The sequence below is a fragment of the Acinonyx jubatus genome, chromosome D2 (genome assembly GCF_027475565.1).
Source record: "Acinonyx jubatus isolate Ajub_Pintada_27869175 chromosome D2, VMU_Ajub_asm_v1.0, whole genome shotgun sequence".
Lineage (NCBI taxonomy): Eukaryota > Metazoa > Chordata > Mammalia > Carnivora > Felidae > Acinonyx > Acinonyx jubatus.
This window is the reverse complement of record NC_069393.1, coordinates 76,701,411-76,729,007: the sequence shown is the minus strand read 5'-3', so window position 1 is coordinate 76,729,007 and position 27,597 is coordinate 76,701,411. Positions and strand designations below refer to the sequence as shown.

The window sequence follows — 27,597 nt, the reverse complement described above, 5'->3', positions numbered from 1 at the left end:
GAATGGTCACGGAATGAGTGCTTATGTGAGATAAGAGCCTAGAATCAGCTGGACACGGGCGCACCAGGACACATGACACGAGGAGACAGAGCCGCCAAAGATGCCGCGTGGGGTGGAACCCAAGAACCCAGAGGAGGGTTTGTGATAACTACCACTACCCCACACCTGTCCCTGTCACCAGTGCTACCACAGCTGTTGACCTGTCTCAGCCTGGACCAGAAAACCTGGGAATCAGTCTGCTGATATGTCGTCATCCACACCGCCAACAAAACAGCAGAGCAGGAAATGCGATCCCTGTTCTAGAAGAGGAGGAAAGTGGGATGGCCGACCCCCGAGGAGACATCAGCCTTGTGAGCAGCGGGAATAAACCGATCCTGCCTGCATCCCCACGGCCTAGACCCCGATTCCGCCGTGCCCGGGGACACGGGCCCCTGTTGTTATTACTGTCATGCGTCATAATGTTATCATTAGTGTTGTGTTGTTGATATTGGTGACAATGACCATAGTAACAAAAGCCACCACTCATCACCCCCAAGAACTTAAACCAGGTAGAGGCCAAAGCAGTTTAACATTATTTTATTGTAGCTCCTCAACAGTCCTAACAGGGAAGTATTAACATTTTTGTGTTACAGATGAGGAGTATGAGGTTCTGGGAGTTCAGATCCCAGAGGACAAAGGTATCGGTGTCACGGGGGAGAACTCTCTTGCCCAAGCATTACACATGGTCCCCTGTAGACCGGGAGCCCACGGAAGAAGGCAGGAAGCAGATCTAGTGAACTCTGCATCACCCGGTGTGGCACGGCAGGCCTGGCACACAGTGGGTGCCCGATTTGAGGTGGACCACGACACCGACAGAATCATCCGGGTCCCTGCGGGCCACAGGCCTAGGGGCGGGAGGGCGGCCACCTGGCCAGGCTCCTCTTCACAGCCTGCGGGGCCTGCAGCTGAATGGGTCCCAGGACGACGTCCACCTTCTCCTGGTAGGAGCCCACGTCCCTCTTGGACCTCACGATGCAGCCTCTGCGGCAGCGGGAGAAGTAGTCGTCCGCCCGGCACACCACCATTTTACACCGCAGGTACACGGAGGGGAAGCGCTTCAGGAAGTAGAAGGAACTGAATTTGAAGCGGGCAATGCGAGGCGAGGGCGGAGAGTAAGATTGGTAGGTTCTGTCCTTGGCACACCTGGAAGAGGAGAAAAGCAGCCTGTCAGCCCTGGGTGCGCTGTCTTTCTCAGGACACGCCCGGGCCGGGCGTGGAGCCCCACGGCCTCCTCTAGGCCCGCGTTCCCGGCTGCACCTTCCTTCCCTCAGTACGTGTGGTTCACACGTGGCCTGGCAGCCTCCAGGAAAATCCTAGTTCTGGTACCTCAGCAGCATCTTAAAGCGGGAAATCAGCCCAGGGTTGCCGCACGGACAAGCAGGCCCCGGATTGCACAACGGGTGCCCAGTGACCATGTGCTCAGCGGCCCTGGCAATCCAGGTGATTCGGGAAGGTCGCGGGGCTCAGAGAGAGGGCAGGCAGGCAAGAAGATGGCATTTCTTTTCCTTTCCTGGTCTCAGGGCCAGGCAAGATGACACTCTCCAGTGTCTACTCTCCAGTGTCTCTGGTGCCGCCCTCTCTCCGGGGCTGTGTCTGCTGACCTGGCCCGGTGGCTGTACTTTCCACATGAGCCTGACTACTCTTGGCGTCCCCTACTCCAATATCAACCACCTCCTTCTTCCCTCAGTCGCCTCATCTCCACTGTGTTAGAAGGAACATGACCAGAATCCCCTGAAAGAAACTGTACTAAGATATGGATGAGGAGTATCTCCCAGCTCCACCCCGAGCTGAGGAAGGAGCTTGCCTAACCCGTGAGTGTCTCCTACGGTAGGATTTGGCATGACGTAGCGAAGAGGAGAGCAACGAAACTGGCCCGTGGGGTTTTAGGCGGAGATTTTTTGTGGTGGACGGGAGCTGTCCCTAGGGCGGCCCTGACTCTGCCTGTGAAATGTGACCCGGGGTCTACTCGCTGTCTTCCTTCTGCCTTCCAGAGGTTCCTTCCTCCACTTTCAACGCACATTCTCTCAAATACCATGTTCTTTTTTCCCACAGGGGTCACTTTAGCCGCAAAGGTGAGAGGGAAAGTACCCAGAGCCTGTCAGAAGTAGGACAGTTGTAAATGAGGTCAGGGTAGCTCAGGGGCTGCCGGGAAATGATTGCATTCCCCAAAAAACCACACTAGTCATGGCGGTCTGTGTAGGCCAGAGCTCCAGAACCCAGACTGCACTTCAGAATCACTGGGGGAAATTTTAAAAATACGGATCCCCGAACCCCACCACAGACCAAATAAAGAGAATGTGCAGGTGGGGCCTGGGCATGGGTGTGTTTAAAGCTCCAGATTACTCTGAAGGCCCCCCAGGTGGGTGATCTGGTTGATGGCAAGATGTACCAATGCATCCCTGTACTCCAGGGACAGCTGGGCCCACATTTACCCCCACATGCACATCCCCCTTTCCTGAGGACACTGCATTATCTTATATACATATATGCCAGAATTTGGCCAAAAAGAATCTTTTAGCAGAGAAAAGCCAAATCACTCATTTGTGTTAATCTCAATCGTTTGACATAAATTCCAATGTCACCGTGTTACTATTTGTAGAAAGAGAATTTGGGTAAGCTTCTCTCCCATCTTTGCTGCCAAGGGGGGGGGGGGGCTGCCATGAACGGAGCCAACTGCATAGATGGAACGAGACAGGCCTTAACACCTATTTGCCAAATTGACACATACTCAAACTGTGCCTGGAAAGAGATGCTGTTTTTAGTATCTCAGGGAGGTGTAAGACTTAACCTCCCAACCCTGATTCATAACAGAGCCCCTTAGCCTATCAGCACAACCTCTAAATTGTGCTTCTATGTGATTGTTACTGAGGTGCCAAGGGGCGCCTGGTGGCTCAGTCGGTTGAGCGTCCAACTTTGGTTTAGGTCATGATCTCGTGGTTTGTGGGTTCAAGCCCCGTGTTGGGCTCTGTGCTGGCAGCTCGGAGCTTGGAACCTGCTTCAGATTCTGTGACTCCCTGTCTCTCCTACCCTCCCCTACTCATGCTGTCTCTCTCTCTCTCTCTCTCTCTCTCTCTCAAAAATAAATAAATAATCCAGGGAAGCAGGACTGCAGTAGAGAAGTGTAACCTGGGTACCAGTAACCGCAGTCTGGCCACCACTGGCCACCAACTGGCTTGGTTGGAACCACCATTCTCAGCTTCTAGCTTAAGGGACCCTTGCTGACCCCTGCTACTCACCCACAACCTTCCTTGTGGCCCACCTTCTGTGCCTGCTCTTTGCCCAGGGCCGCATCTACTCCCTCCCATCTCATCCTCCCAACAGCCTATGATGTGGGCATCACTATGAGCATCTGATGGGTGGGGAGACTGGCTCAGGATAGATGCCCTTGCCCACCCACAGCAATGCAGCTGGTCCATGGCAGAGCTGGCATCTCAACCTCTATCTGCTGCAGAACCAAGGCTTTCCCCACCACACATATGTCTTCTTATGGAGTTTGGTCACCTGGGTCAGATCCCAGGTACAGCTAACCTGCTTGGTGACTGCTGGTGACTCATTCACTTCTCCACCATCTCCACACATCTGTCTCCCCATATGTGAACCAGGAATGACAACCTGAATGGTTACATTGGAACCACTAGAACCCAAATCTGCATTCCTTGAGACTTTGGGCTACTTGGGTTTGAATTGTCAGGTGAAGGCTAACATTCACTCCATGAAGACACTCCTTACCCACTCCGGATAAGATCGTAAGTCAAAGATGTGAAGTCATTGGAATATGGGGACGCCACACAGGTATCCACAAATAAGGCCAAGGAGGCATCAGAATGGAGGATCTCAGCTTGAAGGTACAAGTTCTGGTTCAGGTCCACATAGTACGGACTGCTGGTCACAGGATACAAAAATGAAGATGATGTATAAAAGGAAAGGTTCACGTTGAAACTGCTATACTGCACTTCCTTGATGTCGACGGTGTCATTAGCAATGTACATGGTGTCAATCCAGGTGTTCTGGAGCATCCTGCAGCTGATATGAATGCGGAAGTCCTTATGCCTCTTGATGATGGCATTTGAAGCAGCTGCTTCGAGGAAGTTGGAATAGATGATGGTATCATTATTGGCCTGGGAGAGGAAGGCGGGAGAGCAAAGTCAGGCAACTGTCACCTGCTGAGGGAAGCTCATTGCTGATTTGGGTGACAACGAGGGGAAAGTGACTCAGCCAGACTTCAAAACCCTCCCAGGACCACACACAGAAGGCACGCGGCTGCTACCATGGCTCCCACGACCTGGGCTGGGCATGCTGCTACACCAGCAGGACTCCTTCCTTTCACACAACTCCCTTCCTCTACCATGTGATGGGGACCACAGTGTGGGCCAGGTGTTAGGGTTTCCTGGGAGCTGCTCCTCTTGGGAAGACGGGCGTGTCTGGATGACCCCTTGCCGTGCTGCACAACTAAGCTGCCCGGACTCCGTGGCTCAGGGCCCTCTGTGCTGGCTTTGCCTCCTTCTCACCATGGCTGGGATAAACCAAGGGAGGTGGCTATGTATTTGACGTATTTGGGGGAGAGGTTGGTGGGATCAGTTGTCACTGTGCTGTTCGGATGGCTCAGTAGCTATTGCAGCTTGGTGTCTGAGGCCGCCGGGACGGGAAGCGACCTCAGGGGTGGGGGCTTCCCCAGAGGCTCAGGCGGACAACTGAATGGGCTGCAACAATGCTGGCATCCTTCCCGTCACACTCTGCTTTTCCACTCCCCCTACCATGGGACCGCTTCCTACTGTGCCTTTTACGGCAAATTCATAGGAATGTTGATCTCTCATGCTCTTCGATGTGCCTAAGAGTGACCTTCTGGGGATGAGAGCCTTGCACTCCATGGTCTGTGAGCATCTCAAGGAAAAAATGATGTCATCAGGACTTGGCATGGTGTCAACAGTTCTATCAGCATCAATCAAAACCGTGGAATGAATGAAAGCCACAGGGGACAGGGCTCAGCAAAAGTACTGTCATGAATGAAAAATGGGGCCCAGATGGCCAAGAAGACACAGATAAATGCAGCCCTCTGGCAGCTTCATGGTCATGATCACCTGGCCCCAAGCGAGGTGAGCCCAAGCCAGTGGTTGCCAGGCAGAGGCAGGGGTAACACTCCCCCTCCCAGTGTTACGATGGCCAGAAGCAAACTTCTTTTTGCTAGCCAAGTATGAATTCTCACAAGCAACTGGTGCTTTTGCAAGAACAAGAACGAAAATAACACCACGGTGGTGTCCTAAAATGTGAAGCTAAATTACTCTTAAAAAAAAAAAAAAAGCAGTTTGCCGTGTCGTCACATTTCGTTGTGTGCCCTGTCCAGAACAAAACCCAGTTCCTGGCTATTTGGGAGTCTAGACAAGTTCTCTGCTGCAGCCAGCACCTGTATGTACACCCAAACACCACTGTTCTTCAGAACAGAGTGTGTTGGGGGCCAGCTGGTGGCTCAGTTGGTTAAGTGCCCGACTCCTGACTTTGGCTCAGGTCATCTCAGGGTTTGTGAGTTCGAGCCCCACATCAGGTTCTGTGCTGACAGTGGGGAGCCTGCTTGGGATTCTGTCTCTCCCTCTCTCTCTGCCCCTCCACCACTTGTGCTCACTCGCTCTCTCTCTCTCCCCAAAATTAAAAACAGAGTTGTTCGAAAGGCTTTCACTTCATGCCTGCAGTTGCAGAACTCAACTGAATTTGTCCCTTCCAGAAAAACACGTGGAAAGAGAACATTTTAACAAGTAATTTAAAGTATTTTTGCCAGCCCTATGACCCTTCCTTCCCCTCCTTTTCCTTTTCTCCACTGGGTGGCTGGGGAGATCTCTGCAGCCCCAGACAGCAGGGGAGTACCAGAATCTTCTGGACTCAGGTCTGGGGAAGGCATCCTTCTGGTGGGGTTGGGAGACCTTATCTCTTCTATGCCCACCATCCATGCATGGAAAATACACTATATTTTCTAAAACGAATGAAAGAAAAAAGAATTGCTTTATGTTTGAGTGAACGTGGTTGTCAAAGGCAACCATATAGATGTCACTTGGTTACTCCTTCAGAGACCAGCTGAGGTGCCTTCAATGTCACTCCAGATACTGAAACCAAAGTTTTCTTAGAATTCACATTTGTCCCTGACTTCTGCGGTCAAGCTAAATTCTGAATCCACTCCAAGCAATGAATGTGGCGTGAAAGTTTATTTGTTGATCATTAAAAGCAGTTCTGATTTTATATTACAATTCATTATCAGATGTCTGCTCAGTCTGGAAGGAACTCACTATGTAACGGGGAGTCTTGCACATAAGTCAACTGCTATTCTCATGAAGTCTCAGACTCGGGATTCCACTTGGCGTCCCTCCCCTGTGGTGGGGGGACCTCACCTATTCAGACACACCAGCCAACACTTGTCAGATGCTGTGTGCTGTCCAGCCTTTGAATCCTGGCTCTGCAGTTCATGACCAGGTGGCCTCAGGCAAGTGGCTTAACCCCTGCAAGCCTGCGCTTCCTCACGATTACATGGGAATAAAAGTTGCCCCGAGAACTTCGGAAGTCATGTAGAACTTAGTTCAGTTGCTGGCATACAGATTAGTGGTTAATAATATGATTATAAAGGGTTGGGCACCACTGGGAGCTGCAAAGACGAATAAGACGTTGGCTCTGCCCTGAGGCCCTCAGCCCGGTAGGGGACGCAGCCATTTAAATAAATGGAGGAAGGACAATGTAGCATGTGTTGCCCACCATCAGCCAAGTTAGAAGAACCAGCACCAGCACGTTGCTTTGGTGGCTCCTAATGGAGACGAAGGAACATCGATGAGGTGACCCAGATGTCAGAGTCTCCAGGCTGCACGTTTGGAACCAGGAGGGATAATCACCTTTGGTGCACTGACTCCCACTGACTAAACTCATGGCAAACCAGAATCCAACAGAATTAAATTATAGGGCAAAATATAAAAAAGCCAGATTGACTAAAATGTTTGCATGGTGTGAGTGATACGCTCCCTTCTCTGCGTGTAGGTCTCCCTGACCCACTCAGTTTATCTCAGAAGGAGAGCTGGTGTCTGTAGGGACTGAGGAAAAGGAGCCAGTGTCTGTAGGGACTGAGGAAATGGCCACAGTGGCAATTTAGACCCTCAGGCCTAGGCACCCACTCATGGCCAACAGGCCAATCTGTTTGGCTAAATGACCATCCCCTTCGTCTCCATTGTTTCTTATGTGTCAAAGGATCAGGAATGACCTTGCCAGGTAATGAACAGCATCCTCTCGGCACCTGACCCAGTGCTGGGTCACAGCAAATGCTCAGTACGTCTTTGGTGAGTTGACACCCTCTGAACGTGTGTGTGTGCTGCACACATTATATATGTTCGAGCATTTCATGTTGTGTGTTTACTGCAGTCCTAAGCCACGTAAAAACATTTGCACTGCGCCTGTTCCCTGAAGACGAAATCTTGAAATGATTACTTAGGTGTCAGCCAAACGTTCAGAACTTAGAATAGATAATTTAAAGTGAGTTTACATAAAATTAAATGCCACCATTGTAAGGATGCCACTCAGCGAGGTTTGACAATCAGCACTACCACAAGAGACGGAAGACTTCCACGAACCAAAACAGCTCCTTCCTGCCCTTTTGCAGGCAATCCCCTCCGACCAGGTTGGCTTGCCATCACTCACTTGTTCTCCGCGTCTGAATTTTACACACAGGGAATCGAAGAGTAAGTACTCCTGTGTGGCTGGCTTCTTTCACTCCGGGAAAGGCTTTTGGGATTCCCAGAGTCTGGCATTTGCCCTACTGTTTCTTGGCCAAGTGGTGTTGGGCAACCTGCTTGACCCTTCGAAGCCCAACCTCCCTATTTTTAAAGTGGGTTGATGATGAGAGAACACTTGACAGGGATTTGGGGAGCGTGACACCGGCTAATCCCAGTGTCTGGTCCCCGGTAGGATGAGCAACCGTCCAGTTTGCTCAGGATCGAGGAGTTTTGTGGGATATGGGACTCTGCTATGCTGAAATCCCCAAAGTCCCAGGCAAGCCAAGACAGTCGGTCACCCTAGATGGTGACACCTCAGCAAATGGTAGCTGCAGAGGCTGATTTTCTGTGAAGCTAATGAAACTTAAGCCTCAGGGCTTCCCACATGCATGGTTTCTTCCAAGGCCTAGCAGTGTGTTGGCCAGCCATATATTTTTATGAGATTGATAAAAGGTCGCATTGTTCTCTTTAATGAGGCACCCCCCCCCCCCACCAACCGTAATCCCAAACCCTATAAGCTTCAGGCCCTGTAAAACCTGGAGCTGCCCCTGGGAGGCGCTACGGTCATTGCTGATGTGAGTGGCAGCCTGCCCTGCACCCTCTATGCCCGACAGGGTGGGGAAAACTGGGTGCGGAAGGCAGCCTCCTTCCTCATCCTTACATTTGGAAGTGGCTGTAGCTACATCATAGCATCAAGGGACAGGTTGAAATCTTCACCCTGATTACACTGACTGTAGCATCATGAATTCAAGAAACACAGCACACATCACTTTAAGAAAGATCACTCAGTAGGAGAGAGAGTAGAAAGCCTTGGGCTCACCTGCTTGATGGTGCCACAGCCTGAGTATGGAATTGTGAATGTCACCTGGCTGGCCGTTATCTGGGGCTGACACCGGTAGCTTTCATTCCAGCTGGGAATGAAAAGGTCCCGGGCAGAGTAGCCCAAGGATTGGAGGTAGCTTCTGCTCACGCTGGCTTGCATGTGATTTGGCAGACAAAGCAGCTCTGGTGGCCAAGGGAAAACAACACCGGCAGTCAGCACCCCAGCAAGCCCGCCAGGCACCCCTCCCGTAGAAAGGCGCAGAGACCAAGATGGCGGATGAAGACAGTCCTCATCGGAACAGGCTTCATCCCAACCCTCCAGCTGCCCCCTGGCTCGGGTCAGCGTCATTCTCACAAGACCCCTTTGAGGGCACAGGAACTTAGGATTCCCCTGATGGAGAAATGGAGGCAGGACACGAAATGGGTAAAATGTTTTGCCAACCTGCCATTTATCCATAAAGTAAGGCTCCGGTTGAAGGGTTGGGAAATTGTAAAATAAAGTCCTTTAGCTATGGAACAAGTCAATGCTTAAAATCCTGACTGCGAAAGAGAGCCTGGATATCACCTTGCCCGGTCCCTAAGCCAATCTGTAATCAGTCCACTTAACAGCTCAAATCGTGGCCATTAGCTGGAAGCAGCTGAGTGGATGGTTCAGTCCATCTTGAGATCACAGCCAAACGTGCTGTCTCGGGGCACAGTCTCAGTGGCCCCAAGGTCACCTGTGTCCCCTGGCGCGGACATCTCACCATGTGCTGAAAGTATGACCTCACATTTAGTCTCTGATGACCACAGTAAGGCCACCACACTGCCCATCGGCCAGTTCTGGCCCTTGACCTCATTTCTGGGCAGCCAGAGTCCAAGACCACTGCTCTTGGCCCCTCCCAGCACCAGATAAGCCTCGGTGACCTGACAAGGTTGCCCTGGTTTCTTACTTCACAACCACAGAAGGGTTGGGCAGCAGAAGCCTCTCAGAGGTGCCCTTGACAACGAGCCCTCACGAGGGGACTTACGGGTGCTGTCATTGGAAGGACGGGAATAGTAGTCGACCTGGAAGCCCTTCTTTGTGATGCTGCGATCGCTGACGAAGCGAATGGACATGAAGTTCGATGATGAAGTGAAGGAGCCCCTGGCTCCATCACAAACGCGGGCAATCAGAGGCGAGCTGTGGGAGGGGCCGTCAAACACCTCGATATAGTCGTAGTTACAGCCTCCTTCAAGCCTGCAGGGACAGAACACAGAGTTTTGGCTTCGATTTCAGCCAGGATTTAATGCAGGGGGTCAGACTTCAGTGACGGGGGCCACACCTTGGTGTCAGAAATGGCGACTTTCTGAAAATAATAGCTGAAGATAATACAGTGACATTCACCTTCCGGTGACCTCCATGGATCTTAGTCCTGCCTTTTGGGGGTCACACATATGAATCTACAGCCCCTCTCCTGACACCCCTCTGCACCATGAAAGGAAGGGGTCACAGCCTGCCTTAGACTGTTTCTTCATTCAAACAGACCCTGGTTTCCCATAGAATAATATAAATATTCATGTATTCATAGTGATAGAAATAGGTAACTGAACTAATAAATATTGGGCAAGTCAAATAACCTCTCTGAAGGTTAGGTGGTCAACCTTCCTCCAGAGGATTGAATGGGCTTTAAGTACAGTCTCCGAAATCCAAATTGAATTATAATGATGAGGAAATTAAAATAATATTATATCTTTTACAAGACTCCAAATGAATTTCCAAGGCAGAGATTTGCAAGGGCACTGCAACCAAAAAGCAAGAGAGAAAACCATTCTGTTCAAGAATGGCTATTACAGAAAAAATAATGGTACCCTCCTTCCTGGACTCTAAAATACCTCTGCATGGTCACTCCCTTCCTTGGACCAATATTATATTAATGTGGCTTTGATGTTGTCTCTCCTGCTTAAAACAGTGATTCCCACTCTTCATTGAATGAGGAACAGATAAATTAACCTCTGCAGTAGTGACTTCTCCACCTCTGCTTGACCCCAAGAACTCATCCCAAAAAAGGAAGGAGTGGAGAGAAAATTGTTTTAAAAAAAAACAAAACAAACAAAAAAACCACAACCGGGGTGGTTAATAAGATTCTCTGTGTTACTATTACTCCAACAATCATCCTTCCTATTGGATAATATTTTCCAAGTATTTTCACATATTTCTCTCGTGTGACCTTCCCAGTAGCCAGAGAGGAGAGGGAAGCAGGTATTTTATTCTCTTGCTTTGACTCAGGTTCAGGAAAATTAAGTGACTTCCTGTGGTCACGTAGCAAATTAGTGACAGACTTGGGACTTTAAACCAAGGCTCTTGTCCTGGCTGCACCTCCAAGGGCTGCCTCTGTGCTTGATAAACAAATTGAACCCATAAGAGAACATGTCAAGTGGGCAAACATCATTCCTGAAGGGCTAGGTGCCATTTGCTCTGTTCTGAAATATCCGTGAGGCAGCCCCACACACTTACTGGACATCTCTGAAGACAACAGTCACACGGTAGTTGTTTCGGACCTCGATGTCCCACAGGCATTTGGCATTGTTTGGATAGTTTCCAGGATAGAACGGGCTGGAAAAGTGCCCTGATGGTTGGGACAGGAAGCCTCCACAGGAGTAATTTGCTGTCGGGATGAAACAAAAATGTTGAGGACCCCCAGAGCCCACGGCACAGTCACCTGGGGGAAATTTTTAAACAACTCCCTAGACAGAAACCCAGCAGGAGGCGTCCTAGACCCAGACTGTCCAGAGAGTCTCCCCTAACCCCCACCGCCCCACCTGGTAGCACCGTCACTGGGGAAGAAGAAGGGGATTTCTCAGAGAGCCAGAACTTACTGTTCGGGTAGGTGACGTTGTAAACAGGAGCTGTTGATAAAGAGAAAAGATAACAATCAGTTTCCTGGCATCGTGGACACAGTTGTTGTCCTCACTTGTGCTGTGAGGAAATGTGCCGACCCTGGGTTCAAAGCCAAATGCTGGATACTTGCCCTCAGGGAGCTCACACCCCAGAGGGATGGATGGGAAGGAGCAAATCCCTGGGTAAGCCCAGGACATGGTGGGAGCCCAGAGCATTGGCTCCTGACCCAGACTAAGCAGAGGAGAGAAGGCAGGTAATTTGCTGGGGGTGAGGGGGGGTCGGGGTTGGGGGGATGGAATCAGGCAAAAAAGTACAGGGGCATTCCAGGCAGAGGGAACAGAATGTGCAAAGGGACCCAGGTCTGAGAGTACGTTGCACATTTAGGGAACATCAGTGTGGATGGAGCAAGGAGGGGGTGGGGAGGAAATGAAACAGACAAAGGAAGTGGATCATGGAGAGCTCTAGAGACTCGCCCAAGCAGTGGGGATCTGTGGCCAGATGGCCCTGGGGAGTCACATGAAGGGTGCAAGGGTGTGGGAGCTGGGACCAACACCTGCATTTCATAAGGATGCCCAGCTGCTGTGTGAAGAATGAAGGCAGGGAGGCTGAGGGGTCGCTGCTGCAGGAAGCAGGTGGTGAGGAGGGGAGGGGTGGGGACAGAGGGGAAAGATCTGAGGAGCCAGGGGTGTGTTGGAAATGCTTAGAGCAATTTTGGCCACAGCTCCGGAGCAATCAGGAGCTCAGTTCTCCGGGCAATCAGGAGCTTCTACTGGCCCTGCATGGAGTTCAGTGATGAAACAGAACCCACTGGCCTGCACTGAGCAGGGTCTGGTGTCCTAAGGATAGGCAGGACCTACACGGGTGGCTGGCCTCTCCTAGGGACTGACCAGAGAGCTGGCCAGGCTGGCCAGGCTACTGATGAACAAAGGGAGCCGAGAGAGAGGCCCAGCCTCCTCAGGTAGGGACATTAGTTGCAGGGTTGCCCCCAGTGCTGGGGAAGGCCTTGGGGACAACTCTTGTGAAACCGAGTGGGACATCTTGCACCAGCAATGGAGAGGGCCAGCCAGGCAGCGGGCAGGAATCACGGGTGCTTACCCTGTGTTGTTGGGTAGCTTCCTGTAAAGGGATAGAAAAAAAGCATCAGTCACTGAAGTGTGTCTGGAGGAGGGGCCAGAATGCGGGAGGGCACACCCAAGTGACACAGTCTGACCTCTTCAGTGAGCGCATTGTGCTGTGGAGGCCTGTGTTAGCAGGGGCAGGCCTGCACACATCTCCCCAGCTGCTCCCCCGGCCCCATCATTACCTGGGGGTCGTCAGTGCCACAGCCAAAGTCACACCATCACTCATTCCTCATTTCCTACTTGTCTGGAACCGTTCTAAGGGTTCATGCGCATGAGCCACTTAGTTCTCTAATCGCCCTTGGAAGCAGGCTTATTGTGACCATCTCCTCTCCATACACGAGGAGACTGAGGCCTACAGACATGACCTCATTGCTAAAGGTCACAGGGCAGATAGAAGGGTGAGAACACACTGCACGCCAGCTGTTTGTTCAGCGTGATGGCTCTGGGGCCCAGAAACCCACCGGAGACACAGTGGCCCCGGCATGGTCTCCTGGAGTGGGAAGGCCAAGGGCATAAGCTGACAAGCTCCGGTCTGCCTCCACTTCCAGAACTGGGCCACAAATACCATCAGCCACCGGCCCTTAGCTGTCACTCTGTAGCAGGTCAGAGGTGAAAGGGGCCTTCCATGAATGACGTCATGTGGTACCTGAGCAAATGACTCCGGCATCTTCCCGGTGGGCACAGTCATGGGAGAACCAGCCTCGGTTCCGGCACTGCCAGAGAGTAGATTCTGTCCCGGAGCACACCACATCGTCCAGGGTGATGGGACCAGAGCCGGGCCCAAAATGGGCATTTCCCAGGGCTGACACTGCATATCCACACCGCAGCTGTCTGCAGACCACTTGGGCATCCTGAATGTCCCAGGAGTCATCACAAACCGTCCCCCATATGCCATTGTGGTAAATTTCCACACGCCCGGCACAGGCACCGTAGGAGGAATTTGAACTGACTAATCTCAGGCTGGCATCTGAAAGACACAGGGCATAAGAAATGATGGCCACTCCCACAACAGACCTCACAGGCCAAATAACCCATGGGCCTTTCTCACTCCTAAAGTCACCAGGCGGCTGATCAGGGTACAGATGTCTCCAAGATCAAGCTGGAAGGGGCTCAGACCCCCTCACCCTCCAGATGGGAACATGTTGGTTCACAGTAAGGTCAGTCACCAAGTCTCCGGGGAATTTCGTGGCAAACCCAAGACCAGGCTGTGTCCCCCATTCCCTACATCTCTTAGCCTTCGTTTACCAGTCAACTGTGAGACAAGGAGGAGGGATGTTTGATTTCATGTGGGAACCACGATACCCAGAAGCAGGGTCCACATAAACACACTGAGCCTCCAAGGTCAGGTCGATCGGGTTTAGTGTGAACGCACCTCGAGGAAAGGAGTTATACCAAGCAGAAAAGCCGGTGCTTTGGATACTGATGTCACTTCGAAATCGAACGGTCATTCGGTTGTAAGAAGAGGTGAATATTTGCCTGGTGCCATTACAAATTTTCCCCAGCAAGTTACTGCTGTTCAGCGGTCCATCAGAGATTTCGACATAATCGAAATTGCAATTGCTGTTCACCTCCAGCCTGTATGAAAAAGTGGATTCATGTCAACATTGAAATCTCTATCGCTCCTGTATTTTACAGATAGTTTGGACTTTCACGGGCAACGTTACTGAATCTAAAATATTCTTTGAGCTGTTCCTCAATCAGATTAAAGGAATTCCCAATGTTGCTGGATGCTTCATGGTAGGATCAGAGCAATGTGACATGTGGTCCATGGCATCTGAGAGTGTAAAGCATCTCAGCCCCGCACACAGCCCAAACCGTGGAGGACCATCCTTCGCCAGATGACCTGGCTGTTACTCACTGCAGACTGTTGAATCCCAGATTTATGCGATAGCCGGGGTTCACTTCTATTTCCCAGACACAGTAAGCATTGTTGGGGTAGTATCCAGGGTAAGATGGGCTGAAAAATGTCCCGCTGGCATTGAATAAGAAGCCACCACAATTTGAAGAGGGTCCTACAGAGGAGAGAGAGGGACACACCAACATGGCAGGTTTCAGGTGTGTTACAACAAGCAATTGTCTTTTGGGTACGAGTCCTCTGACCTTAGAACATGACTCAGTTTTTCCTCTCTTGGGCCCAGTCCTGGGCTGCCTCATATTAGGGACCTTGATCTGAGGATCTACCTCCCCCAAAGGGCCTAGAAAAGTGACTCTCTGTCCAGAGGTGACCCAAGCTTCAGAGACAGCATGAGTCACCTTGAAGCAAAAATGCCAAGAAAGCAACAAAGTGATGATTGTCATTGTTCAGGGGGTTACAGGGATAACGCTGGCTGAGTGGGAGTGTTGGCCCATGGAGAGCGCTGTGTAAAGGAACTTATTCCCTAGGGTCTCCTGCCAGTTGACAAGAAGCAGTGTAAAGTGGGGTCGAAAGTAGGGTTTCTGCCACAGAAGGCCCGGGCTTGCAGCTTGACTCTGCCGTTACCAGCTCCATGATCTTGAGCAAGTCACTTAACCTCTCTGCCTCAGCTTCCTTATCTGAGAACTGGGAGTGATCATAACATCTGTCTCATCAGATTCTTAGGAGTATTAAATGAGACAATACGTGAAAACTCTCAGAGCACTTCCTGGCACATAAGAAGCACCCAACAGTATCAGCTATTACTATTTAGCAGAGAATGACAAATAGTATTTAGCATTCAAACTTTCGTTGGCCAGTCTAATAGGCCATTTAAAAATATTTAGATACTCAGGTGCCTGGGTGGCTCAGTCGTTAAATGTCCGACTCTAGATTCCGGCTCAGGTCTTGATCTCACAGTTTGTGGGATCAAGTCACGCATTGGGCACTGCACTGACAGTGTAGAGCCCGCTTGGGATTCTTGCTCTCTCTCTCTTCCTTTCCTGCTTGTGCACTCTCTCTCTCAAAAAAATATATATTCTACATCAAGGATCATTCATAATAATGAAAAAATATAAATAGCAATTGGGGATTAGTTAAATAATTCGTGATCACAACTGTGTAATGAAATACAATGCAGGCATTAAAACGATGGAAAGAGAATATTCGATGACATAAACAAGTGGCCATATAGTTTCTCAAGAGTGATGGAAAGCTACTGAACAATAGCCATATCACAAGGGAAAACTGGTAAAAACATGGTTATTTGTGAAATTACCCATTTATCATCTCCCTTCTCTCAAAGCTTTGGAGAGCCTCCAAGAAATAAAAGCCTTTAAGTCTATTCCTTGAAGAATCACTTATTTCATTTCCTTAAAGGAAGGGGAAATAGATCTCCTTATGAAAACAAAAATCATCTACCTGGCAGGGGGGACGTAAGGGCTGAGGGTGTGGAAGGTAGATGCAGGCTGTGTGTGTAGTTTGGAATGCAGTGTGCAGTGGGGCAGACCTAGGGAGGCTATGTGTGCACGTTGCACTGGGCTGTTCATTTACAGGCATCTCCTGCCTGGACAGCCAAGCCTGGGGATGAGAACCCCATGCCCTCAGGTGGAAGAATGTGATACTTACTCCCAGTGGTTGTAGTATGTGGGTACCACCAATCTAGAAAGAAAATGAAATGCTTTTAGGTTTAAATTCCACGGTCATTCATTTGGTAGAGAAAGCTCAATTCTTTTGCTTAATAAAGGGCTTCTCAGAGCCCAGACATTTCTCATTTACACTGCGAATGGTTGGGGTGGGCTAGTGTGTGTAACACTTCCCCACACACATGGCACCAAATATTTTTGCAGTAGGGCAAGGCACACTTTGCAGATTGCTCTCTCGATGTGAAGGGATTCTTGAAACAGACAAGCACTTGTACAAGTTGTACTGGGTCGTGTTTCTCAAATGATCACGGTTCTGACTCGAACAATTATTTCATCTGAAATGACCAGAGGGTCCCAAACCTCTTCCACAGCAGCCTCTCTGAACAAGCGCTGGCCGCAGAGAGTGGCAGGGGCCCCAGAAGGGCCCTCAGGCTAAGCTAAGTAAGAACTAAGGTCCTGGGGACTCAGCTGGTCACTGCAACACATCCCAGAGTCCTCAAAGAGAAGAGCCTGGTCTTCTCCTCCTATTTCTAGAAATATTAGAGGAGAATTCAGGAGAGGGGCCCACACTGTGCAGAGATGCGCCTACTCACCTGGGGTAGTAGAGGTGCTCTGGGAGGCTGTGAGAAAAGAAAATACCTTATCAGTCTCTGTGAAGGACATTCTGGAAGAAGCCACTCAGGATTCTGAGAAACAGAATTGCTGAGTGCCTGTCCCGTTTATCACTAAGAAAGACTTTCTAGGAGTGGTGCAGAGGAGCTGAATGGTAAATGAAAAGCTTCGAGGCAGGTGTCCACAAAAAAAGTGTTGCAAGAATTTGTTCTTACAACCTTTATGCACATTAATATGTGGCTCTGCTCTATGGCCCCAGCTAGAGAAGATGTTTCAGTCCTCCCATAAAATTCAAGGACACCAGGGATGATTGGTCATGCAGTGTCTTTCAAGATATGAAGGAAACTGCCTGCCATTAGAGAACTTCAGAAAGATTAAGAGACCTGTGAGAGAAAAGAGTTTTTTCTAGAGAAAATTACAAATAATAAATACAGTCCCAATTTTGTGAAGACCAACCTAAGCAGATGACACCGGCATCCTCCCCGTGGCCACAGTTGTGCGAGTTCCAGCCGTTGTGGGGGCAGCGCCACAGGTAGGACTCTTGCCCGGAGCAGCGCACGTTGTCCAGGACAATGGGCCCTGAGCCCTGGCCAAAGCGGGCACTTCCCGGGGCCGACACGGCCCGGCCACAGCCCAGCTGCCTGCACACCACGTCGGCGTCATTGGTGTCCCAGTCGTCGTCACACACGGTGCCCCAGGAGCCTCGGTACAGGACCTCCACGCGGCCCTGACACCGGTCACTTCCATTCACCAGCCTCAGAGCCAAACCTGATTCATTCCCTAGCAGGAGACAGGAAAATTATCTTCTTTTTTGTTACTGTAGGAAGAGTTCCTGAGGTCTGAGTGGATAAGACTTACTACAGGGACCGTGACTTCGGGGATCAGGTTAAGGTTGCCCAGCAACAGGACTCCCTGAAGCTTGCTCATCATTATTCATCATCCAGGGGCTACTTTAGGTGCCCTTGAGTGTCAGATGACTTATGTATGTTCACTGATTGGTTGCCCACAATGTCATCGTTTCAATTGCTGACCCAGGTCATGGGATACAGGGGCGATGGTGAAAGCCAGCAGCATGACCTACTACCTCAGCAACCAACCAAGCACTTACTTCAAACCCAGAGATCCTACCCAGCCGCCACCAAGGAGATGTCCTAGGACCTAGCATTTGGAGTGTCTACCTTTACCTGACTGTCCTATATATCATGGACCCTACCTCTGGGCCTGAGGCTTCTTCTGAAGGTTCCTTTACTGCTGACCACTAACTCGTGTCACCCTCAAGCCCGAAGGTTGTACTGAATCTTTAACAGTCCATGAACCCTCTGAATATCATGACGGTGAGCAGGAGTAACTATCACTGATTCCTAGCTGTGCATACTTAGAGCTGCCCAGGCCTGTGGGTGGCAGAAAAGAAACAAAACATGGTAGCATTAGGCCTGCTGGCAGGAAGGGTATCTGCCAGATTCAGCACGAGACCAGACATCATGATTCCTCAGGTTCACCTGGACCCTGCCCTCACTATCCCGTGAGATGTGCTTTGGCACTGACCATGGTGTGGTCCTCAGGCCTTCAGGCATTTATAAAATGGGGGCCATGCTCTCCAAGCAGATGGACACATGCAGCAAGCACATGAAAGAAATGCCCAATTCTCTAGCTGTTAGGAAAATACAAATCCTAACCACAGAAAGATAGCAACTCCTGCCCACAAGGATGACTACCATAAAGGACCAGAAGAAGTCTGAGGATGTAGAAAAAGCAACACCCTTAGATGCTGCTACTCCTACCCAAAATTGGTGCTGCTTCTGTGTTAAACAGTTCAGTACTTCCACAAAAAGTAAACATAAAATTATCATTTGACCCAACCATTCCACACCTAGATATACACACAAAAGGTCTGGAAACAGGTGTTCAAACAAGAAAATTGTACACAGAAGTACATGGAAATACTACTCAAAATACTCAAAGGGAGAAACAATCAACATGCCCTTCAACAAATGAATGGATAGAAAAAAGGATAGGGATGCATCCTGACAATGCATACATGCACCGCGATGGTGAACCATGAAAGAGTCTACTGCCTGAAAAAAGCCAGTCACACAAGGCCCTGTATTGGCTGATTCCATTCATATGAAATGTCCAGAGTGAACAAATCCATTGGCACAGAGGTGATGACCAGGCTATAAAGGGGCTTGGGATGTGAATGGTTAAAGACATGGGATTTCCAACAGAGGTGATGAAAAATTCTGGAACTAGATAGTGTGATGGTTGTACTACTTGGTGAGCACACTAAAAAGCTCAGGATTCTACACTTTAAATTGATAAGTTTTGTGGTAGATATAGCCCAGAGACCCAAAGAGCAGAAAAACAAAAATTATTTGGCCATCTACTATAGTCTTGAGTCACAGAACCCATAATCAGAGTTTACTGCAGAATTAAAATGAGCAGGAGCTGAGACTCCTGCTGTCCCTATGGAAGACGAGCTACCAGAGTCTAGGGGAAATCCAGGTGCTCTAAGTTGCCCCATAGACACTGTACTGTCAGCACAGAACTGGACCCTATGCTAGAGGCCAACTCCAGAGCAAAGTGCAATGTGGGCTGACACCCCAGGGAGAGGCAATGCTCTGTGCCGGGCTACACAAGCATGGACAGCATTCAGGAGAGACTACCTGGCAGAGGGGAAAGCTGCAACAGGGGAGGTCTTTCTTCATGTCAGAAATCTCTTGCCCTGAACTTTAAGTACAGAAACCATCCTTCCTATTGTATAAACCAGTGAAGACTTCATTCCATAAGGTTTAAGTAGAGCATAGTACCACATCCAGTCCCTCTCTCCTGGGGAACAGGAAAGTGGGCATGGGGACCCTGACCAGGCTATCAGAGCACATGGACACGGTTCTGGTGACTCATCTACTGCCAAGAAGGTGCTCAAGTCCTTCGAAGACATGTCACCAGAGATATGCGGACACATGGAGTCTTTCGCCTGGTGGCATAGAGACCAAGGGCTGGCAACTGCCCCCCACATGCAGAAAGCACCCAGGGTGAAGCCATGCACATAAGAAAGTGCAAGTAAGGGGGCACCTGGGTGACTCAGTTGGTTAAGCAACCAACTTAGACTCAGGTCACAATCTCACAGTTTGTGGGTTTGAGCCCCGTGTCGGGCTCTGTGCTAACAGCTAAGAGCCTGGAGCCTGCTTCAGATTCTGTGTTTCCCTCTCTCTCTGCCCCTCCTCCACTCACACTCTGTCTTTCTGTCTCTCAAAAAAAAAAGTAAAACATAAAAAAGTGCAAGTAAGAAAAACAATGGGGGGAACACAGTGCTGTAACTTTTACATCCAGTTTTCCTGAGCTAGAGCTTTTGCACTACTGTCCTCAATATGTGAGCCATTGACTCTCTACTAGCATAAAGAGGCTGAGCTAGTTTCCTATCACTTGTAAACAAGAGTGCCCTGACTAGTAGCTCCCACAAAGCGTGGGTGGTGGAAATCATAATTCTTGTGGGGAAAGGAAAACCCCACACTGGACAGGGTGGGGGCAACAGAGGCTGAACCCAACATTCAGAAATGTCACCAATGCCAGTTGATGAATTTGTTTCATGTTTGCTGGGTTGACAGGATCCAGGATGCTTACCATAGAAAGAAGTCGTATACCACCAATCTGGGAAAAAAAAACAAACAAAGCACAGTCAGAAAGGAGGGGGATAGGATCAAGGTTAGCTAAGTGACCAGTTAGTAGAATCAAGGACAGTGGGGTCTCAGGAGTTCTGCTGGATGAAGTGGAATGTGGCCTCTGTGGAGAGCCTACCACGAGCCAAACTCCTGCCCTCGAATGTTCATGACAATGGCAACAAGGTGGTACAATCTGCAATAACAACTGCCATGCACTCCTGACAGAATGTTCTTAGGAAAGGCATTCCTTTGGGAAGGCTCCATGTGGGATAATGCCATGAAATACCTATTTTCCCATCCCTGTAGAATTTGGTCCAGATGATGCTTTCAGACACAAATGACCACGGAAGAGAACATTGACTGCCACCAAAAGCATAGAGTGAAGATTGTGCAGTTAGAGTGCACTTATGCCACTGAGCCACACAGGAAAATCGATTGTGGATTCAACCAGAACTGTCTACAGGATGGAGAGTGATAAGGGAAGGTCCAGGGAGTCAGAAAGATGCCACAGTCCTATTTGTAGCTATAACTTGGGCCTAGGACAGGAGGAAGGTGAGAGAGATGGGTAAGAGTCAAGAGGCAGCAGAACTCACCTGGTCTGATCGTGGGCTGGGACTGGGCAGCTGTGAAGAGACAACAGCACATGAGAAGGGTGCACAAACCTAGCACAACTGGATGCAGAGGGGAAGGAACTAAGCAGGCAGACACCTTGGAAGTGAGTCCCCAGCTATGGAGGGTGGGTCATGTGATATCCACACCCTGGATGATGCCCGACTTCACAGGGCCAGGCAGACACAGAACATGATTTCCCAGGTCAAGGTGCTTGGCTCCATGTATACAAGCGGTGACAAAGTGGCTCACGATGGCAGCAAGACAGAGGAATACAACTACCCCAAAATGCATGTCAATCTTTCAGGCTTAAACAGCGGTCATGACAAGGTATATCTGGAATCACAATTCTCGAGGGGGACATATACTGGGACTAAGGACCCCAAACCTGGAGCAGCAGTAGGAACACATATACTGGTCTGCAATCCTGATCATAGGATGCCCATGAGAGAACTCCAGCAGGCGGGTCTTTCGTCGCCAGCTACAGTGTTGAAAGAGGCAATGAATGGCATCACGGGGACTTGGGGTTAGGCACTTGTCCTAATTTATCATCTAGACAAATGGCAGCCTGACAAAAACTGATACTGACACTGGAGGAGAGTTGAGGAGACATGAGGAAGACAGGGAGGGTATAAGTAGCTTCCAACGATCTGATCAGGACAGGAGGTCTCTCCTCCCTACCCAACAGCAAGAGAAACTCCCAACGACAAGAGACTCACCTGAACAGATGACACTGGCGTCCTCACTATGGCCACAGTTGTGCGAGTTCCAGCCATTGTGGGGGCACCGCCACAGGTAGGACTCTTGCCCGGAGCAGCGCACATTGTCCAGGACAATGGGCCCTGAGCCCTGACCAAAGCGGGCACTTCCCGGGGCCGACACGGCCCAGCCACAGCCCAGCTGCCTGCACACCACGTTGGCATCATTGATGTCCCAGTCGTCGTCACACACGGTGCCCCAGGAGCCTTGGTACAGGACTTCCACACGGCCCTGACAACGGTCACCTCCATTCACCAGCCTCAGAGACAAACCTGCCTCGTTCCCTAGAAATACAAAGAAAAAACCCACTGTCCATGTCTATCTTCTGGCCAAAGGCTTAAGGCTTGGTCCAGACGCAAAAGCTTGCTCACGGCCAGTCTTCCCCAGGCATCGTTCCCTTCGAACATGCCAAGAGCTTAATCTTCAGCCCATGCACCCTAAACTGAGACACCTAGACAGACCTGTCTAAAGGATGCCATGATGCAGGAAAGGAGGCTATGATGCAATGCATGTGAGTAGGAAGACAACCCCCATACACGCTGGGCATGCTCATGAGGGCACCTTCCAGACATTGCTGTCAGGCAGAGACCACTGCCCTGTGGGGCAGCTTGTTGGCTTCTGTAGGGTCCTGCCTGGGTTCGGGCAGAGCCCCAGGACCTGCTTGCAATGTGGCAAGAAAGGTGGAATACTAGCACCTTGGGCCCCCATCTTCCCAAGGCTACGCTCCACAGCCTGCGAGCCATGAGAGAGGTCTCAGGAGATTGGACAGACCTCCAAGCATTACATTAACCTCCTGCAGAACGGTCAGCACTGAACATCGATCCCACTGGAGTCAGGGGGCTATCCGCATACCTTCAGACCTGGGATTTGAGAGTCACCTCTTTCTGCTACCAAACACACACAGAGGGGCAAAGAGAACAAAGACACACCCTGAGTCTCCTCCTGTGACTTCCATAACCAAACTTTATGTAGACGGAGAGTGAGCCAGGGACTTGGGTACGAATATTTACTCCTTGTTGGTCTTATAGGTGGGTAGACAGGGGGGCCAGGTACCCAGAAGTCGTGACAGAGGGAAGAGCGAGAGGTAGACATCTCGGGAAGGAGTCTTGGAAAAGAGTGTGTGGCGGGCCTCTTGACCACTGACACCTGCAATTGTCACCTTGCTGCACAGGCCTGCTGCTCGGCCAGCCCTGTTGGGATGAAGGCTCTGCAGGAGGACCACCTGGTCCGTCCACATCCATCTCCAAACCTGGCATGTCATTGTCTCCCTCAGAGGGCCTTTGCATCCTACCCACCCTGAGGTATGCATGTCTGAGGGGTGCTGGGTCAACCTGAAATGAGTCAGATATCCTAGTGCCTGTAACACACCATCACTTGTTACACTTTCACCCCCAGGGCACAGTTCATCTGCTTTGGATGTATGCACGGGACACAGATGAATCTGAGAGCGTTCCAAACAGTGAGCGATGGAGAGAATCCAGCACGCTCTGAGGTCCCTTCAGGAGAAGGGCAGTGGTCATCCGTGTCCCTTGTTCCACCCAACATGTCGGCCCAGATTGCATTACAGCTGAAATCCAAACACACAGGCCAGTTCTCCGAACCTGCACACAGCTGTCTCCTGGGACAGCCTGAAGCAACTACATGAAACCTCCTGGGCTGATGGCCAGACGGGCCTCTTAGAGCTCCAGGTCTCTTTAAGAACCACTGTGGTGACTAACTGACAAGCAGAAACACGGGATACCCATAATTTCGACCATGAATAGTGCTTCCCCCCGAGTGGTGAGAAGAAAGATGGGAACGATGAAAAGAGACATTCCCAGTGGGGTCACCTGAGACTCACCTGGGTGAACTGTAGATTGGGGTGAACAGCTGTAATAGAAAAAACCTCAAGGCAGACACAAAAGCACACAGGTGCTCCAACTGGATCAAAGGTTGAAGAAATCAGCCTAATCTCACAAGCAGATGACCCCACGTGTCCTTGGGCAGACACAGCAAGGGCCCTCCATCAATCTCTCAGTCCTCTGGGAGCCCCACCCTATGTCCCACTGCCATTGCTTGCCTTGCTGGGCCTGAGGACTGGTTTTCCGGCACATGGAATGCCACCAGCAGGCCCACGAACACCCTCAGAACCACTGCATCCATGCCACGTGGAAACAGCTAGAATGGGTTGAACAGTTATGCTAGGAAATCCCTATCCTCCCATACCAGTTGCTAAGTGCTCAGCCTTGAAGAGGCTTCACAGGCTTTCTGCAGAGAGCCAAGCTCAGGCTCCAGGGTCCTAGGTGGCTCATTAGTGTTCCATGTACCACTCGCTAGCCACTACCTGCATCGATCCCCTTCTCCACTACTATTCACTGCCACCCCAGATGCGCAATCTAGAGTGCAATCCTGTTCTCTAGGTTGCCTTCATGGAGGACCCAGAAGCATAGGACCACAAAGGAGGGAAGGTGGCTCATCTTTCAACCACATTCCCAAAAGGTGCGCCTTGAGAAAACGGCCCTAGGAAATCAGGTGTGGACTGAGCAGATGATCCAGCTGAGAAACATGGGGTCATTTTGCCTGCCCACTGAATGGTGAATGCACCTTGTCACCCACAGCATCACTGCTAAGCCCAAGAAATTTCTGTCCACAGAGAGAGGGCAGCTGCCCCTGCGGGCCACCTCTGTGGCACGTCAGGGATCAGCTACACCCAAGAGCTCTACAGACACAGATATCCAGGAGAGGTCAGGAGGGGACCTTGGAGAAAGGAGCATGTTGGTTCTTGGCAATTGCCATTAGAGGGGGACCAAGAGTTTTGAGGTTCACCTGAGCAGATGACACTGGCGTCCTCCCCATGGCGACAGTTGTGCGAGTTCCAGCCGTTGTGGGGGCAGCGCCACAGGTAGGACTCTTGCCCGGAGCAGCGCACGTTGTCCAGGACAATGGGCCCTGAGCCCTCGCCAAAGCGGGCACTTCCCGGGGCTGACACGGCCCAGCCACAGCCCAGCTGCCTGCACACCACGTCGGCGTCATTGGTGTCCCAGTCGTCGTCACACACGGTGCCCCAGGAGCCTCGGTACAGGACCTCCACGCGGCCCTGACACTGGTCACTTCCATTCACCAGCCTCAGGGACAAACCTGTTTCGTTCCCTAGCAGGAGACACAAAAATTATCTTTCTCTTCCTCCCTGGAGGAAAAGCCCCAGGGTCTCAGTGGACAAGAATTACTTCAGGGACCATGACTTCTGCATGCAGGTTAAGGTTGCCCAGCACAGGACTCTCTGAAGCTTGCTCACCATTTTTCATCATTGAGGGGCTATTCAGATACCTCATGACCTCAGGGTCATGAGTTTTACGCATGTGCACGGTTTGGCGGCCCACAATGTCAGCATTGGGATTGCTGACTGGTCATGGGAAGCAGGGGCGAAGGGTGAAAGCCAGCCGCCTGCCTCCCTACCTCGATGACCAACCCAAGCACCTACATCAAGCCCAGAGTTCCTACCCAGCCACCATCAAGAAACTGTCCTAGACCTAGTGCTTGCAGACTCCACCTTCCCCTGAACGTCCTATGTCGTGCGCCCTACTACTGGGCCTGAGGGTTCTTGTGAAGGTTCCTTTATGCTGACCGCTGACTCGTGTCGCTCTTAAGCCCCGAGCTTGGACTCAATCTGAAACAGTCCGTGAGCCCTCTGAATATCCTACCAGTGGGCAGGACTAACGATCACTGACTCTGAGCTGTGCACACCTACAGCAGCCCGGACCTGTGGGTGGCAGAAAAGAAACACAACATGGCAGCATTAGGTCTGCCGGCAGGAAGGTCATTTGCCAGGTTCAGCACGACAGCACACCTCGTGAGTGATCGGGCTCACCTGGACCCAGCCCTTTGCACCCTGTGAGCTGGGCTGGGGCATGACCATTGTCTGGTTCTCATTCTTCCAGGCATGCGTTCAATGAGAGCTCTGGTCTCCAAGGAAGATGGACACATGCAACAAACCCATGGGAAGACGACCGCTTCCGCAGCCGTTAGGAAAAGGCAAATCCTAGCCACAGACAGATGACTACAATGAAAGTGACAGAAGAAGTCGTGTCGTTGAGGATGTAGAGAAAGCACAACTTCCAGACACTGCTAATGGCACCCTACATTGGTGTGGCTACTGTGGCAAACAGTTCAGTGCTTCCACAAGAAAGAAACATAACGTCATCACTTGACCCACACATTCCACCCCTAGGTATATACCCAGGAGATCTGTAAACAGCTGTTCAAATATCAAACTTGTACACAGCAGTCATGGAAAGGCTATTCAAATGAGTCAAAGATTAAATTAATCCACATGGCCTTCAACCGATGAATGGTTTAAAAAAAAAAAAAAAGGCTAGGGATTCATGGGGCCACTGTGTACGTGTGCCATCATGGTGAACCTTGAGAGAGCCTGCCATTGAAAGAAGCCAGCCACAAAGGGCCACATACGCACCGAATCCATTCATACGAAAATGCCAGAGTAAATAAATCCATATTGATAGAAGGCAGACAGGTGATGACCAGACAGAAATGGGATTGGGTGTGAATGGTAACGGCACGGAATCTTCATCAGGGGCATGAACAATTCTGGAAGTAGATACTGTGATGGTGGCACCGCTCTGACTATCCTAAAAACTCCGGACTCTAGACCTTAGGCTGGGGAATTGTGGGGTAGCGGTAATGCCCAGAGACCCAAAGACAGAAAAGCAAGCACTATTTGGCCATTTGCTTCAGTCCTGACTCACACAGACCATCATCCCCGTCCTACCGTAGGACTGAAAGAAGCAGGAGCAGACACCCCTACGGTCCCTACGGAAGACGAGCTACCAGGCTCTAGGGGCAATCCAGGCCCTCTCAGTTGCCCCACGGACACTGCACTGTCAGCACAGAACTGGACCCGAAACCGGAGACAAGCTCCAGAGTAGAGCACGACATGGCCTGACACCCCTGGCAGAGGCAAGCTTCTGTGCCTGGACTGGGCAAATGTGGGCAGCATTCAGCAGAGAGCACTTGGGACAGAACAAAGCTCTGACAGGGAAGAGCCTCTTTCGGTCAGAATCCGCTTGCCTTGATTGTAGGTACAGACACCATCGGACCCATGAAGTCAAGTGGCCAAGACCCCTGTCCATGAGGGTCAAGGAGGCCCTAGTATCACATCTTGTCCCTGTCTCCTGAGGAATAGGACGGTGGCCATGGGGACCCTGACCCGGGAATCAGAGCCCATGCACTTGGTTCCGGTGACTCATCTCTTCCCAAGCAGGTATCAGAGGCCTCCCAGGACATGTCAGCCAGAGAATGGGTGACAAACAGCGTCCTTCTCCTGGTGGCACGGGGACCTGGCGCTGGCATCGGCCCCTCATGTGCACAAAGCACAACCATTATGAGTCCGAGCACATAAGAGAAAATGGTGCTAAGACAAACACTGTGAGCAGCCGGTCCTGGGACTTGTACATCCCGTTGTTCCTGAAGCTAGACCCACTCACCACTAATGTCCTCATTATGGACATTGGCATATGGCATATGCTCTCCTAGCATAAGACAGGTGGAGCTGGGTTCCTGTCACTTGTGAACAAAGGCTTCCTGACTAGTAGGTCCCACAACCGGTAGGTGGCAGGAAATCATAATTCTTATGGGGAAACAGAACGCCCCACACTGAATAGGCTGGTTAGGGCGGAAGCCGGACCCACATTTAGGAATTTCACCCACGCCAGTCGGTTATGGTGTTGATGATAATATTTCGGCAGGAAATCAAGGATGCTTACCGTAGGAAGGACTTGTATACCACCAATCTGGAGACACAGAGAGAGAGACAGAAACAAAAAGTAGAATTAGAAAAGAGGTGGAGT

The 27,597-nt window shown here is 50.7% G+C and overlaps 1 protein-coding gene across 16 annotated transcripts in view; it reads right to left on the bottom strand.

Moving 5' to 3' along the window:
• Positions 1–560: 560 nt before the first annotated feature.
• The window catches only part of DMBT1 (deleted in malignant brain tumors 1), an 82,498-nt gene continuing 55,461 nt past the window's right edge, over positions 561–27,597 (bottom strand). For all 16 annotated transcript variants that reach the window (XM_053207530.1, XM_053207538.1, XM_053207541.1 and 13 more), the window contains 18 exons: positions 27,514–27,540; positions 24,560–24,883; positions 21,715–22,038; positions 20,980–21,009; positions 20,349–20,375; positions 17,184–17,507; positions 16,709–16,735; positions 16,099–16,131; positions 14,437–14,590; positions 13,951–14,153; positions 13,225–13,545; positions 12,553–12,573; positions 11,436–11,465; positions 11,074–11,224; positions 9,608–9,816; positions 8,596–8,780; positions 3,769–4,157; positions 561–1,182 (listed from right to left, as the gene is read on the bottom strand). In XM_053207530.1, coding sequence (XP_053063505.1) covers positions 885–1,182; positions 3,769–4,157; positions 8,596–8,780; positions 9,608–9,816; positions 11,074–11,224; positions 11,436–11,465; positions 12,553–12,573; positions 13,225–13,545; positions 13,951–14,153; positions 14,437–14,590; positions 16,099–16,131; positions 16,709–16,735; positions 17,184–17,507; positions 20,349–20,375; positions 20,980–21,009; positions 21,715–22,038; positions 24,560–24,883; positions 27,514–27,540 — 3,077 coding nt within the window. In that variant the 3' untranslated portion in view covers positions 561–884. The remainder of the gene's footprint in view (positions 1,183–3,768; positions 4,158–8,595; positions 8,781–9,607; positions 9,817–11,073; positions 11,225–11,435; positions 11,466–12,552; positions 12,574–13,224; positions 13,546–13,950; positions 14,154–14,436; positions 14,591–16,098; positions 16,132–16,708; positions 16,736–17,183; positions 17,508–20,348; positions 20,376–20,979; positions 21,010–21,714; positions 22,039–24,559; positions 24,884–27,513; positions 27,541–27,597) is intronic.